Genomic DNA, 14,763 nt, shown 5'->3' on the forward strand with positions numbered 1-14,763 from the left:
ATTTTCCTTTTGTGTTTGTTACTGCTAATTTGTATGTAATGTGGGTAATCCAGGATCAGAATCCCAAAAATACAATGCTCTTATCTCAAGAACTTGGGGCTCAGAACGAGGGAAAGGAAACACTGGTACTGCAGATTCTCATTTCTGTTGGTTCTGCAGGGAAGGCTCTTCTGGATGTTAGAGTGACATGATGACTCTTCTTTCATATGTGAATATACTGATCTAGATATTAAGGACTTTTTATCTGTTTTATGTTTGGTACCAAACTGGCTCCCTGGCTTTAATGAATATAAATGATAGGTACCTGGATCTAGTACTGTTTGGGATTGGGGTTAGAGAGGTAGATTGGAAGGGGGTTGGAGGAAGGAAAGCATGTTTAAAAACCATCTGGCTCTGGTTTAGAGTCATTTCAGCTTCTTTCCCAAACCAAAGCCTGATATCACACACAGAACTTTTGCTCCATTGGGTTCCCCAATCATGTGATTGGTGATTTGGCAATCATGTTGGACGTGTGTATTGGAACTTTGATCTCTTTTCTTTATATCTGCTTCATTGCCTTACCCTGGACCAGGCAAACATGGTTCTGTGACCAGTAAACTGGTGATGTACTTCACATGGGGCTGAAAAGGCTCAGAATATAGGTGGTTGTACTCTGACTCAATGTGCATTTGCAACATTCTCCTTAGTATGTTTGGAACTTTGCTGAGTACAGCTACTTAAAATTCCTCAGGATTTTTGTAGGGTTTTTTCCTCCTAACTTTGCCTAAAGTGTAATATGTTATAAAATACTGAATAAATATATTTTATTTTTCTACTACCTTAGAAGTTACCTTGTAATTTCATTTAGCTCAGATAACACAGAAATTGTGGTAATTTGCTCACTTACAGAAAATGCCATTTCACAGAAGGATTTTAAAAGAATCTTCTACAGGTGCTTTTGGGAGGAATCAGTACATTTTTACTTAAAACCAACTTTGATTTCCTCATTTTCTATTCTTCGTGCAGTTAGTTTCTCTGTGGTTTAGGATTATGAATTGAGAAGAAAAGTTTGTTTCAGTATGAAATTTAATATAAATCTTTCTTGTGTATTCAGCGGCCATTGCAGTCCTTTGGACAGACAGGAAAAAGGTCTAAGGTATAGTAAATATTTTGTGCTGGCATGCCAAGGGCCGTCCTTCATGCTTGATGAATCCTTGTTTTCATATAGCGCTGCATCAGTTTAGTTTTGTCATATTTTGTTTGGGGCAGAAAGCTTATTTTGTTTTATTTGGGTTTTGTCTTGCCTAGTTGCTTTTGTGCATTGCTTTTGTACCTTTAATGGTTTTTTTATAGAGAAAATGGCTTTCTCACCATTCTTTGGGTTTTGAAATTGGAATTATTCCCATTCTTGCTATTGCTATAATTTTCCAAACTGCAATTGTTTGTTTTCCCTCTTAACAATGGATTTTAGAGGTAACTAATGATACATATAACTTGCACATTTCACCTATGCCTATATGTGGCAGAAACTATAAAGACTTAAGAAACTCTAGGGGGCTTTTGGATATACACCCCAGATTTTTTAAATGTAGTGTTAATTTTAAATACTTTTCTTTAGTCAAGCTCAAAGTTAAAGCTAGTTCGGAGCCTTGCAGTATGTGAAGAATCTCCACCACCCCCTACAGCAGAGAGATCACAGGAGAACCAGGTAAAAAAAATTATTATTTACAGACATGGTGGAATAACCTGCCTCCTGGAGAAATTTTTTCATAAGGTTAAATAAAAGTTATATATACACTCTGAAATCAGTTTTTTTAAGTTGTATGTGCATGCGTGTGTGTTATATGTGTTTTTACTAAGAGAATTCATTTGATAATACATGATACAAGATACACATGAAAAGTGGGAAAACCTTGTTACGTCACTCTAAGATTTAGTATAATGATTTCTCTCTGGGAAAACTTAGGGATAATAAAATTAAGTGGGAATATGGCTATAAGGGAGTTATAAGTTATTTTGGAAAAGTAATAGAGTAGTACCTTCACTTAGTGGAATTGTGATGAAATTTGCCCTTTTGATTTTGGCCTTTCTAAGTTTGTCAAATACTGCTTGTGTGTGAAGAGGAAACTACCCAAGACTTCTACCTGATATATTATTTTACTTAAGCTGAATGCATGGTGAAGCCAATTCTTATATTAGCTTGGCTCTAATAGTTGTCTTGAATCTTCTAATTCCTTTTCTGTCTATGCTTGTAAAATATAAAACTACTGAGATTCAAGCAGACAGTTTGGTTTGCCTTTTTGTATTTTTAATGCTATGACTACTTTTCTGTTAATCTCAGCTGTGGATTGATGTTTGCCTTCTCTTTTATGGGCATTATATATTAAATATGTTTGGACTCTTTATCAGTATTTGTCTGTGATGATAACTTTGGCTGTTAATGGCTTGTTCTACTTTTTACGAGTTTAAGCAACATAAAATCCTCCTATATCCCAACAATTAGTTTCCAAAAAACTGAGGCAACATTTTGGCTCTTTAAGAAGCATACTAAAAAAAGAAAGAAAGGAAAAGGCCATGATAAGTTGTATTTCTTTTTTTTAATAAATAGCAATTGTACATTTGTTGATTCAGGCAAAGACTTATGCTTTGCCTTTATTTAAAAGATGATATTCTTAAAAGCCTGTTCTACATATTGAAGATAGTTGTAACATATTTAGAATATGCCCTCTCCACTTCTTTGCTTCCAAAATGTAAGCAGAGGCCCAGCCAGTATTGCTCAGTGGTTGAGCGTCAACCTATGAACCAGGAGGTCACGGTTCGATTCCTGGTCAGAGCGTATTGTAGTTTGTTGGCTCAATCCTCAGTGTGGGGCATGCAGGAAGCAGTCAATCAGTGATTCTCTCTCATCATTGATGTTTCTCTCCCTCTCCCTCGCTCTCTAAAATCAATAAAAATATTTTTTTAAATGGGAGGATATTTTTAAATAGATTATTTGTCAGTAAAAAATACCAAAAAAATCAATTTCTTTTGAACTGTGATTAAGTGTCAAGAACATAGGATTCAGAATTTATTTGTGATTTATTTACAATATAAAAACAGAAGAAAGCTATATGCATTCATTCTATAAAGTAAATATTTTTTAACAATAAAATAACAATTTTCTAAGAAAAAGTAGAAATACAGTCAAAATATTTTACTAATATTTGTGTATGGATTTACTAAGAACTATTGCCTGAGAACATTTTCAAATATTAGCCTTTGGCTTTTGCATGGTTGTTGATAAGGCTGAAGAGTTATGATACACTCTGAAAGAAATTTAATAAAATTGTTTTTGAAATAGCAATTTTAAAAAGTTCTTTTGTACAAATTAGAGTAAAGACTATGCCTGTCCAGGGTAGAATAATATAATTTTTTTTAATGTATTTCTTCTTTCTGTTGTTCAAAATGTTATACCATCCTAGCCTCATGGACTAATTAGTCCAAGGAGATTGAAAAAATGAGAAGGGTCAGGCATTCATAAGACTGTTTATACAGAAAAATGCATTCTTTTTGAGAAAAACTATAATGTGATTGTTTTTGGGAGGGTTTTTGTTTGTTTGTTTTTTCAGTACATTTTACCTATCTGAAAAATATTGGAGCGAAATTCTTTTAGTGCTACATAAATTTAGCTAGTGAAAATTTATATGGGAAAAAAATAATATCAGGAGTGTCTGTTATAAATTAATGTATATACTGTTGATCTCAGTTAATAATTTTTGCATTCATAGTTCAAAGAGCTGTTATTCCACTTAATACATTTGTTCTCAATTTCTCTTGAATACAGTAATTTTTGTTTTTTGAAATAATAGCCTACTTTTACCCTTTTACTGAACTTTTTCCAAGTCTTGAATTAACTAAATTGCACCTGAATGGAAATAGGAAAATAAATTATTTCTCATGAAGTGTCCTAGTATCTAATACTTGATGGTAGAGACACTTTCCAACTAATAATGCTTGGTTAAGAATGTGATTTTTGAGGAATTAATCTGGAGTAAATCACATTAGTCAAAAGGTTGAGCAGCAATTAAAAGAGAGATGTTACTTGTGTCTAATGAGAGCTTATGAGAGGTAAGTGACCAGTAACAAATGTCAATGGCTGAGTGAAGAAGAGTAAAGAAGTTACAACTTCCTATGGAGATGTTGCTTATTTATAGTCAGAAAGTTTATGTATGAATTTCAGCATTTAAAATATGCCTTGTTTATTTGCTAATGAAAACAAGGTCTCGGTATCAACTGAAGCCAGACCTCAGTACATTAAGCCTCAAGATTTTTAAATACAATTCATCTTGATAAAATAGTTTAATATCTGTAATTATAATATACAACTTTAGTAGAAGAATTTAGAAATGAAACCTGATAGTCATTGGGAGTGCCTTTTGTTGCGGTCTAAATGTGAAATCTTTTCTTCCAACCTGGATTTCATAGATTATCCTTGAGTAACAGGAATAGAAGCTGTAAGTCAGGAACTCTTCTAATATTCTACTTCCAAAACATACTTCTGGGATTCATTTTTAAATATCTATCTTACAGTTATTTTAAAAATAAGGAAAGTAGATTAGAAAATGAGTCATAAGACAACATGGAGGGATCTTGAGAATATTATGCTAAAGAGATAAGTCAAGTGGAAAAAGACAAGAACCATATCATTTCACAAAAAAGCAACAAACAGTTCTGGCTGGTTTGGCTCAGTGGATAGAGCATTGACCTTTGAAATGAAGCATCTCAGGTTCGATTCCAGTCAAAGGCACGTACCTCAGTTGCAGGTTCGATCCCTGGCCATGGTTGTTTCACATGCAGAGGCAACCAGTCGATGTGTCTCTCTCACATTGATATTGCTATTCCTCTCTCTCTCTCTTTCTCTCCCCACCCCCCCTTCCCTTCCACTCTCTGAAAATCAATGGAAAAATATCCTCGGGTGAGGAGACTGACTAGATTTCCGGTGGTGAGCACACAATAGAGTATATGGATACATTATAAAGTTTTATACCTCAAATTTATATAATGTTATTAACCAATGTTACCCTGATAAATTTAATTTTAAAAAAGGAAAATTAGTCATAATGAGAAAAATGATTATCAGTTGATGAATGTATAAAGTTCATCAATTTTAGTGAAAATTGCCAGTACATAGCTTTTGCACTATATTCTGAACATAAATTTGAACTGAGATGGAAGGGGAAGCAGAATTGAAGAGATGAAAATAGCACTCAGCAAACCTATAGGAAAAAATACTATATTTGACCTGAAATTTTTTGCCAATTACTATTTCAAAAAAATTTTGTGGTGTGGGGGGTCAGAGATGTTTAACAGAAATCCTGATGGCTGAAAGTTTAAGAACACTGAAATTTATATTCCCTTTGATATTGACTTACTGCATTTATTACCACCACCAAACATCTCCCAAAGAAGAGCAGTAATTGATTGATGTTTTTCATCACTATGGACAACAGTGTAATTTAGTCTACAATTAAACTACACCTTTATCTTTACTAGAAATGGTCTGGAAGTTATTCTGCCTTTCTTGATAACTTTGCCTGAATAAACAGCTGTGTGACATTTACCATTTTAGGCTATATGAATTAATTTTCACTACTTCCTTTGGGTTCTGAAATTGCATGTAATGAGATTGTTTTAAAAATGAAATGTAGAATTAGTTCTCCTTTTTAGTCTTATACAATATGGTTACTTTACAGTGAATTACTACGTATCATGAAGGAAAGCAGTCTTGCTTGAAATCTTTATAAACTTTGTGGTTATTGAGGAAGAACAGTGATATATAAATCTCAAATAATGAAAAGTCATGTAAATTTGGTTTTGGATATTTTGTACTTACATTTTTTTTATATGTCAAGAGAATGAAGGAATATAAGATTTTACCTATCTCTCTCTTCCCCCACCCTCAAGAAAAGTACTTTTTACTAAGTATTGATTTGATACTTATGTCTTCCTGTTGTCATGATTGATGATAATTCTTATACCTTTGCTTGGCATCTCCATTGCAAAAAATAGGTTAAAAATACCTTGGTTCTGATTCTCCAGGAGCTTTGCAAGTAGATACATTTAAACTGTTATAGAAAACATTTATTTTCTCTAAAATAATTTCCAGGATATGTTTCAATTGATATAGTCAACATTTTAAATTTTGCTATCTGGACTTCAATAAATATGGTAAAAATATTTTTAAGTTGTATTCTACTTTAGAAGAATCTAATTAGATAAAATAATAATATTCTTTTTTTTTTCCCTCCACACACTTTTGTGTTACTACAGGTGTGTGGTATTAACTGAATTGCTCTATATTTTTATTTAAACTGATTTTACCTTCCAACAGGAGAAAATTCAGATCCAGTTAACACAATCATTTGAAAAAGAGGAGAAGCCCTCAAAAGATGAAGCAGAAAAAGAAAAAGCCAGTGATAAGTTACCCAGAAAAATGTTATCAAGAGGTTTGCAATTTATTTTTGTGTTGTTTTTTTAAAACAAAATTTTAGTGTCACTGTTGGTAATTACATTCCTTACCCCTCATCTTACCTAATAATAGACAAACATGTAAATTGACCGTACCTCCGCTACACCCACAGCCAATCAAGAGTGAGTATGCAAATTAACCCAACAAAGATGGCAGGTTAATTTGCGTATACAGGCGCGGAGCTGCTGGGTAGGGCAGGACACCTGCTATAAGGGGTAGGGGGGCGTGGAGGGAGCTACAGGAGCAGTACTGCGGCCAGGAGCGGGGACTTGCAGGCTCCTGGGCAACCAGGAGCGAAGCCAGGGGAAGAAAGGCCTATTATTGCACGAATATCATGCAACGGGCCTCTAGTATATATATGATACAGAAGAGAATGAAGGGATAATATAGTATTTGCTCATATGCGCAAAATGGAATAATACAGTTCTGAACATCAGTAAGACACATTAATTAAAAAACTGCAACACATTGCAGAGTCACTGAGGAAGATAACTGTCTTTATCTCTTATTGGTCTATCTCCTATTGAAATAATAGAATTACTATAATTTGAATACTGATTTCACTACAAATATTACTTAATTCCTTATGATACAAAGAGCTGATGCCCTGGCCAGGTGACTCAGTTTATTGGAGTCTCATCCCATATACCAGAAGGTGGTGGGTTCAATTCCTGGTCAGGGCATGTATGGGGGAACAATTGGTCTCTATCTATCTATCTATCTATCTATCTATCTATCTATCATCTATCTATCATCTATCTATCTCTCCCTCTCCTCCTCTCTCCTCATCCCTATCCCTTCCTCTCTCTAAAAAAAATCAATAAAAAAAAAATATCCCCAGGCCCTAACTGGTTTGACTCAGTGGATAGAGCGTCAGCCTGCTGACTGACTGAAGGGTCCCAGGTTCGATTCCGGTCAAGGGCATGTACCTTGGTTGTAGGCACATCCCCAGTAGAGGGTGTGCAGGAGGCAGCAGATTGATGTTTCTCTTTCATCGATGTTTCTAACTCTCTATCCCTCTTTCTTCCTCTCTGTAAAAAAAAAAATCAATAAAATATATTTTTTAAAAAACCAAAACACATATCCTCAGGTGAGGATTCAAAAAAAAAAAAAAAAAAAAAAAAGCTGATGGCTAAATATTCAGTATCCAGTAAAAATATTCTTGGAAACCAGAATGTTTATCTTTCATGATAAATTTTAAGGGGCTTCACCATCACCTATTGCACATCTATAAAAATGCTTTTTTAATTTATAAACTCAGTTATGCTGATCAGTATTATAAACAGCATAAAGGGAAGAAATAAACATAAAAAAATTTTTTTAAGTATATTGAAAGCAAGCCTTTAGTGATAGGCCTAATCATATCTAATTAAATTAGTGTTCTTTCAGAACTAAAATTTCTATCTACCTCCAAATTATTTTATCCATCTTTGTTCACAACTGAACTAAGCTGTCTTAATTTGCTACCAATGTAGTTAATTGAATAAATTGTTCTAATTTTTTTACTTAAGGAGGCATTTTAGAAAATGAGGATTGTGGTGAGTATATAAAAGGATCTTTAAAGGGTTCAGAGTAAATTAAACTGTCACGTTTGAGAGATTTTTTTTTAATCCTCACCAAGGACATGCTTAGAGACAGTAAGGGGGGAAAGGAGAAGGGAAGGACAGAAAGAGAGACATTGATCAGTTCCCTTCCAAAGGCTTCCCAACAAGATCAAACTTGCAACCTAGGCATGTGCCCTGACCCGGAATCAAACCAGTGACCTTTCAATGCACAAAGGGACACCAAAACAACTGAGCCACTCCAGCCAGGCGAGAGATAAATTTTTTTAAGAATGTGCATGTACATGCAGTTATGTAAACTTACATCTGTTCATTATATGGGAATAGGAAAATAGTAGCCATCTGACTTCATCATAAATTTCCTTTTCCTACTTCGTTAATCTTGTTCAATGTGGGGCACCTCATTTTATTTAAGGTATGTATCATGTGTAAAAAGGAATGGGATTTATTTTCAAACAACTTTATACTGTGCTTTTGTGTTGTTTTTTTAGATTCCAGTCAAGAATACACTGATTCAACTGGCATAGATCTACATGAATTTTTAGTAAATACATTAAAAAACAATCCCAGGTAAAAATTAAATTTATAAGGTTTAATATTGCTTTTAGAATACCATAATTTGCTATGTGTGTCTCCATTACTGAGTTAGAATCTATACTAATAATAGCCTAGGTGGTCGTCACACCCTAATGCATTATGCCCTAATGTCACAAGATGGCTGTCACAAGATGGCCACGCGCACAGTGGAGACAGGGCCCAGCGGAGGAGGCGGGTCACAGCAGGGGAGGGCAGTTATGGACGATCAGGCCGGCATGGGAGGACAGTTGGTGGCAATCAGGCTGGCAGGGTAGCAGTTAGGCATCAATCAGGCCGGCAGGTGAGGGCAGTTGAGGGTGATCAGGCGGGCAGTTGGGGGCCATCAAGCCGGCAGAGGAGGGCATTTGGGGGCTATCAGGCCGGCAGGGGAGTGGTTAGGGGGCAATCAGGCTGGCAAGCAGAAGCCATTAGGGTCAATCAGGCAGGCAGGCAAGTGGTTAGGAGCCAGCAGTCCTGGATTTTGGCCATCCCCCAAGGGGTCCCAGATTGGAGAGGGTACAGGCAGGGCTGAGGGCCACCTTCCCACCCCCCACCCCCATGTACTGATTTCGTGCACCAGGCCTCTAGTATTAGAATAAGATTGCAGTGTTTGAAGTACACCAGAAACATTTTAGATCCTTAGGGTTATAATGTTGGTGGTCTTCTAGATGCACATGTGTAAATATCTTTTTGCAATATGTGTTTCAGCGTGATATAAAAATAATTTATACTGTATGTAGGAATTTTGGGAAACACAGAATTACCAAGAAATTTTGACTCAATTGAAATGCAGAGTTAACATTAACCTTTTGCACTCGGATGTCGAGTGTGACTCGACACGATTAGCATCAGTAGCAGCTCTTTTTATACTCTTTGAATGTATCAATAATTTGAAATATAAAAAAATCCAAATAAATAAGTTTGTATGAAAAGAAACTCCAGTTTTTTATTCTACTGCCGCGCTTTGTAAAATCTGGGGTATTTAAAAATTAAATCCCGAGTAGAATAAAAGAATCGAGAAAAAAGCAAGCAAGTGCAAAGGGTTAATCATGAAAAGAAAAGATGGAGGAAAATATTCTCAGGATAATGCACCCAACTGAACAAGAACTTAGTGTATTCATTTATGAGTTTTTAAACTTAAAGTGAGAATATTTGTTCCTTTTTTCTTAGTTTATAAACCTTCAACCCTATGATTTTTAATGTGCTTATTTGAGTGACTAACCAATTATGAAATCCTTTGTTTACCAGGATAATGAATAAATAGATTTTCACTTTTTGGCAGGTCATTGACCCCTTTCAGGTATTTCCCACAAAAGGGCTTATCCACAAAATATTTCACCAATGCTTTCATGAGGTAGAAGACTCCCAGGTTAAGAACCCATCCTCTAAGTGTTAACTTCCCAGAGTGGGAGTTATTTTACATACATTGCAATAAAAAGAAAACAGTTTCATTGGGTATGTGCACATGGAAGAAATCATGAACAGCTAGCTCTCTTTAGTCTCACTGAGATTTATATCATACCTAAAGATAAACCTTTATTTTAATTCAGGGTTTATTGTATTCAGTGCCATCTTGATTTTCTATTTTACACTTAAAATAGACCTCCAAAGGAGAACTGCCTAAATGAAAAGGGGATTGAAGGAGCATAGGTATGACATGAGGAAGAAGATAGTCAACTTTGCCTGACTTTTTTATTTTAAGTCCCAAAATAAAGATGAAATCATTATTCTATTGGACAGGCATTATTTTTTTTCCATTGCATTTATCCCCTCTATGCCCTCTTCCACAGTCACCACTGTTTTTCATGTCCATGATTTCTCTCTCTTTTTCTTTTTTGCTCAAACCTCCACCCATCCCCCAATACCCCACCTCCCACCAAAACTGTCTACCTGCTCTCTATCTATGAATCTGTCTCTTATTTTGCTTGGTGGTTGTTTGTTTATTAAATTCTAGAAAATTTTACCCTTTACAACATCATGGATGGACCTGGAAAACATTATGCTAAGTGGAATAAGCCAATCAGAGAAAGACAAGTACCATATGATTTCATTCATGTGGAATCTAATGAACAGGCATTTCTTAAGCATCAGCCATGTGCTAAGTGTTGTGCTTAAAATCCTATATAATAAAAAGCTAATATGCAAATCGACCGAACGGCAGAACGACTGGTCACTATGATGTGCACTGACCAGCAGGGGGCAGCCGCTCAATGAAGGAGCTGCCCCCTGGTGGTCAGTGCGCTCCCACAGGGGGAGCACCGCTCAGCCAGAAGCCGGGCTCACGGCTGGCAAGTGCAGTGGCGGTAATGAGAGCCTCTCCCACCTCCGGGGCAGCACTAAGGATGTCCAACTGCCTATGCCGTCAGTCAAACTTCCCCTGAGGGCTCCCAAACTGCGAGAAGGTGCAGCCCTGGCTGAGGGACCACCCCACACACACACAGCCAGTGCACGATTTTGTGCACCAGGCCTCTAGTTATAAAGATGAGCAAGATATCATCTCTTCCCCTAAATTATCCACTGTCTCTCTGCTAGAATAAACTCATGATATATAAGCCTATATAATAAAAGGGTAATATGCAAATTGACTCTAACAGCGGAATGACCATAACAACTGCTCAACAAGTCACTGTGAGGCACACTGACCACCTCTTGGTCCCTTTCCCCAGCCGGCAGGCTCCCATCACCCGATGGTGAACCCAGAATCAGAGGTGGGTGGTCGGGGACGTGGGAGGCGCCAGGCCAAGACCCACACCCAGCCCGTCACCCCACACACAGAGGGCAACCTGCAGCAGAGTTGGGGCCGGCAAGTGGGCGGGAACAGCTTACCTCTTGGTCCCTCCCCCCAGGCTGGCAGGCTCCGATGGCCCGAACCGGGGTTGGGTGGTGGCGGAGGGTGGGGTTGGCTGCTGGCAGCTGGGGAAGATGGCCCTGATCACATTCCAGGCCCAGGGACCGTACCCACGCACGAATTTCGTGCGCCGGGGCTTTTGTCTATATATATAAAAGGCTAAGTGTCCATCCGACTGGTAGCTATGACGTGCACTGACCACCAGGGAGCAAACACTTAATGCAGGAGCTGCCATGATGCACACTGGCCATTTAAAAATAAACGGCACCGCGGGGCACCAACAAACCAATACTCAGCTTCCCCCAAGTGGGTCACAGGCCCCACCACCACCCCGGAGCAACAGTCCACCAAATCGCAGCCAATGGTTCCAAGACCCCATGGTGCAAAATGCGGCCCACAGCCCAGCCCAGCCCAGAAACGGTCCCTATGGGCGCTGGGTAATGATGTCACATAGCAACACCCAGCTTCCTCTCCCTAGTGACTAGCCTCCTTGGAGTTTCTTCAGCTCAGAAACACGACTTGCTTTATAGCCAGGTGGAAATATTTCATACTTTAACCAAATGTCTGTGAAGTGTTTTCCCATGCCTTATCTCATTCGGTCCTCACAGAAGTCCTGGAGTAGGTAGATAGGAGACTTGGTGAATCCTATTTTCTTTTTATTAGCCAGAAAACCGAGATTTAGAAAGTTTAGAAACTTGACCCAACTAAAAAGAAGTAAGGAATGGTGGACCTTGAAAATGACTTCAGGTTTTCTCACTGAGCAGAATATAGTCAAACGCTGCTGCAGTTAAATATTTTACCCTTAGTTCTCCCTGCATGACCTATAATGATAATCTGCTTCATGTTGATATTTAATGCTGTGTTGCTGACAATTACCTAAAAGAGAAGTTGGGGAGCTTCACTTGGCTGGAAAAAGTTCAGCTAAATCAGAAAGCAGGTCTAATCAAGCAACTTTATTCTATAGAGATAAAAGGCTAAGTTGACTTGTGCATACGAATCATGTAAAACTCTCGCTGGCACCAATCACACGCATGTGTTTCAGTCTGTCATTGTCGGTCATGAATTTGGTTGACACTTCTATTATAGAGAAAGGGCAGATAGTGATATTAAAATATTCTAATTAATTTCTTTTCAATGTACGTGAATCTGCACCGAGACACTAGTTAAAATAGATGTGAAATAACTTTTCAAGGGGCTATAAAAGAGAATGGAGGTCCCCAATCTTTGTTTGAAAGGATATGTGAAGGTGTCACTGAAAAGTAATGCCCAAGGTGAGTCTTGAAATCAGAGTGCTTTAAATGGGAACTATCTATACAGAGAAGCATGAGAAAGGCATTCCAGGTAGAGGTAAAGAGCACTGCCAAGGCATAGTAGTGTGTGAGGGGAAGTGATATACTCAAAGAAAGACAAGATTGTACACACTGGCTCTATCAGGGAGGTATGTGGCAAATAATTCTAGAAAGTCATGGGGAAGTAATTATTAGCTATTTTAACAAGCTGTTTCATATGAAGGAAGATTGTGGAAACTAGAACTCAGAGGTTTGAGGAATAAGGGAGAAGGTAGAATACATAAGTAGTTTGAATAAAATACGATAGGATCCTAAACAGGCAGAAATTTTCATTCTGCTGAACATATAGGCGACATCAATAAGGACCAAGACTGGAAATCTATTTTTATACATTTCAAAATATTTTTCTATTATACAGTTCTGTTTTCCTCCACATATAAATGCAAAGCTTTTTATCTGCATATGAATTTTTAAATTATAAAATTTAATGGGCTTTTAATATACTCAGAGATATGTGCAACACCCATCACTATAGTCAATTATAGAAAGTTTTCATCACCCCAAAAAGAAACCCATACCCTGTGCTATTACCTCTCTATGCCCTGAGTGCTAATCAAGCTTGTTTGTACAGATTTTCCTGTTTTGGAAATCGCATGTGAATTGTGTGTGTGTGTGTGTGTGTGTGTGTGTGTGTGTGTGTGTGTGTTCCTGTGACTAGCGTCATCCCCTTAGCATAATATTTTTATGGTTTATCCATGTTGTAGCATGTATCAGTACTTTATGCTTTCTATATATGCCTGCTGTTTAGGTCAGGTCCAGGAAACCAATTTACATTTACACTGTCTTATGAATGCTGAATAAGTTGCCTGCCTCTGATCCCTTTTTCTTTTTCACCTACAATCCTATCTAATAAAAGAGTAATATGCAAATTGACTGTCACTCTAACACAAATTGGCCACCTCCATGTGGTCAAAGATGGCTGTCCCCATGTGGACACAAGATGGCCACCATAAGATGGCCTGCCGGGGAGGGCAGTTAGGGAGGACCAGGCATGCAGGGGAGAGCAGTTGGGGATGACCGGGCCAGCAGGGGAGGGCAGTTAGGAGTGACCAGGCTGGCAAGGGAGGGCAGTTAGGGGTTACCGAGCCATCAGGGTAGGGCAGTTAGGGGCAATCGGGCCGGCAGGGGAGCAGTTAGGTGTCGATCAGGCTGGCAGGGGGTGGTTAGGGAGTGATCAGGCTGGCAGGCAGAAGTGGTTAGGGGCAATCAGGCAGGCAGGCGAGTGGTTGGGAGCCAGCAGTCCTGGATTGTGAGAGGGGTCCCAGATTGGAGAGGGTGCAGGCTGGGCTGAGGAACACACACACACACACACACACCCCAGTGCACGAGTTTCATGAATCGGGCCTCTAGTTAGTGTATAAGAGATATACTTCACATAACTATATAATGATCACTGTGATAAATGCTATTAAAGAAAAGTATTAAAGAAACTGTCTAAGAAAGAATATAAGAAGTTGTTTTAGGCAAAGGAAACAGCATGTTGAAAAAGCTAAGAAAGGAAGGAGTTGGGCATGTGCAGAGAGAAGCCAAGATGATAGGTTTTGTGAGGAAGGGTAGGAGATTAGGCTAAAGAAGTAGGCAAAGACCAAATTATGCCGGCCTGGAAGTCACATTTCTGATGTTCAATTCTAACCTAAGAGCAGTGGAAACCTGTGATAAATATTTAATCAAGGCAATGACATGTATTCACGTGTATTTGTTTTGTTTTGTTTTCTCTTTTTAATCTTTATTATTGTGATTATTACAGATGTTCCTCTTTTTCCCCCCAATAGTTCCCTTCCATCTGGTTCCCATCCCACCCCAGGCCCTCACCACTCTATTGTCTGTGTCCATGGGTAATGCATATATGCATAATTTATCTAATCTCTTCCCACACACCTCCTCTCTGAGAATTGTCAGTCTGTTCCATTTCCATGCCCCAGATTCTATTAGATTCACCAG

At 38.0% G+C, this 14,763-nt stretch overlaps 1 protein-coding gene across 4 annotated transcripts in view; it reads left to right on the plus strand.

Annotated features, from left to right (window-relative positions):
* Positions 1-14,763, plus strand: part of R3HDM1 (R3H domain containing 1) — a 196,589-nt gene that overhangs the window by 87,438 nt on the left and 94,388 nt on the right. For 2 of the 4 annotated variants that reach the window (XM_054722821.1, XM_054722822.1), the window contains exons 4-5: positions 6,350-6,464; positions 8,541-8,619. In XM_054722821.1, coding sequence (XP_054578796.1) covers positions 6,350-6,464; positions 8,541-8,619 — 194 coding nt within the window. Of the gene's footprint in view, positions 1-1,093; positions 1,136-1,597; positions 1,688-6,349; positions 6,465-8,540; positions 8,620-14,763 lie in introns of all 4 variants that reach the window. The other 2 variants (XM_054722824.1, XM_054722823.1) reach the window with 2 other exon arrangements.

Source organism: Eptesicus fuscus, chromosome 11 (assembly GCF_027574615.1).
Source record: "Eptesicus fuscus isolate TK198812 chromosome 11, DD_ASM_mEF_20220401, whole genome shotgun sequence".
NCBI lineage: Eukaryota > Metazoa > Chordata > Mammalia > Chiroptera > Vespertilionidae > Eptesicus > Eptesicus fuscus.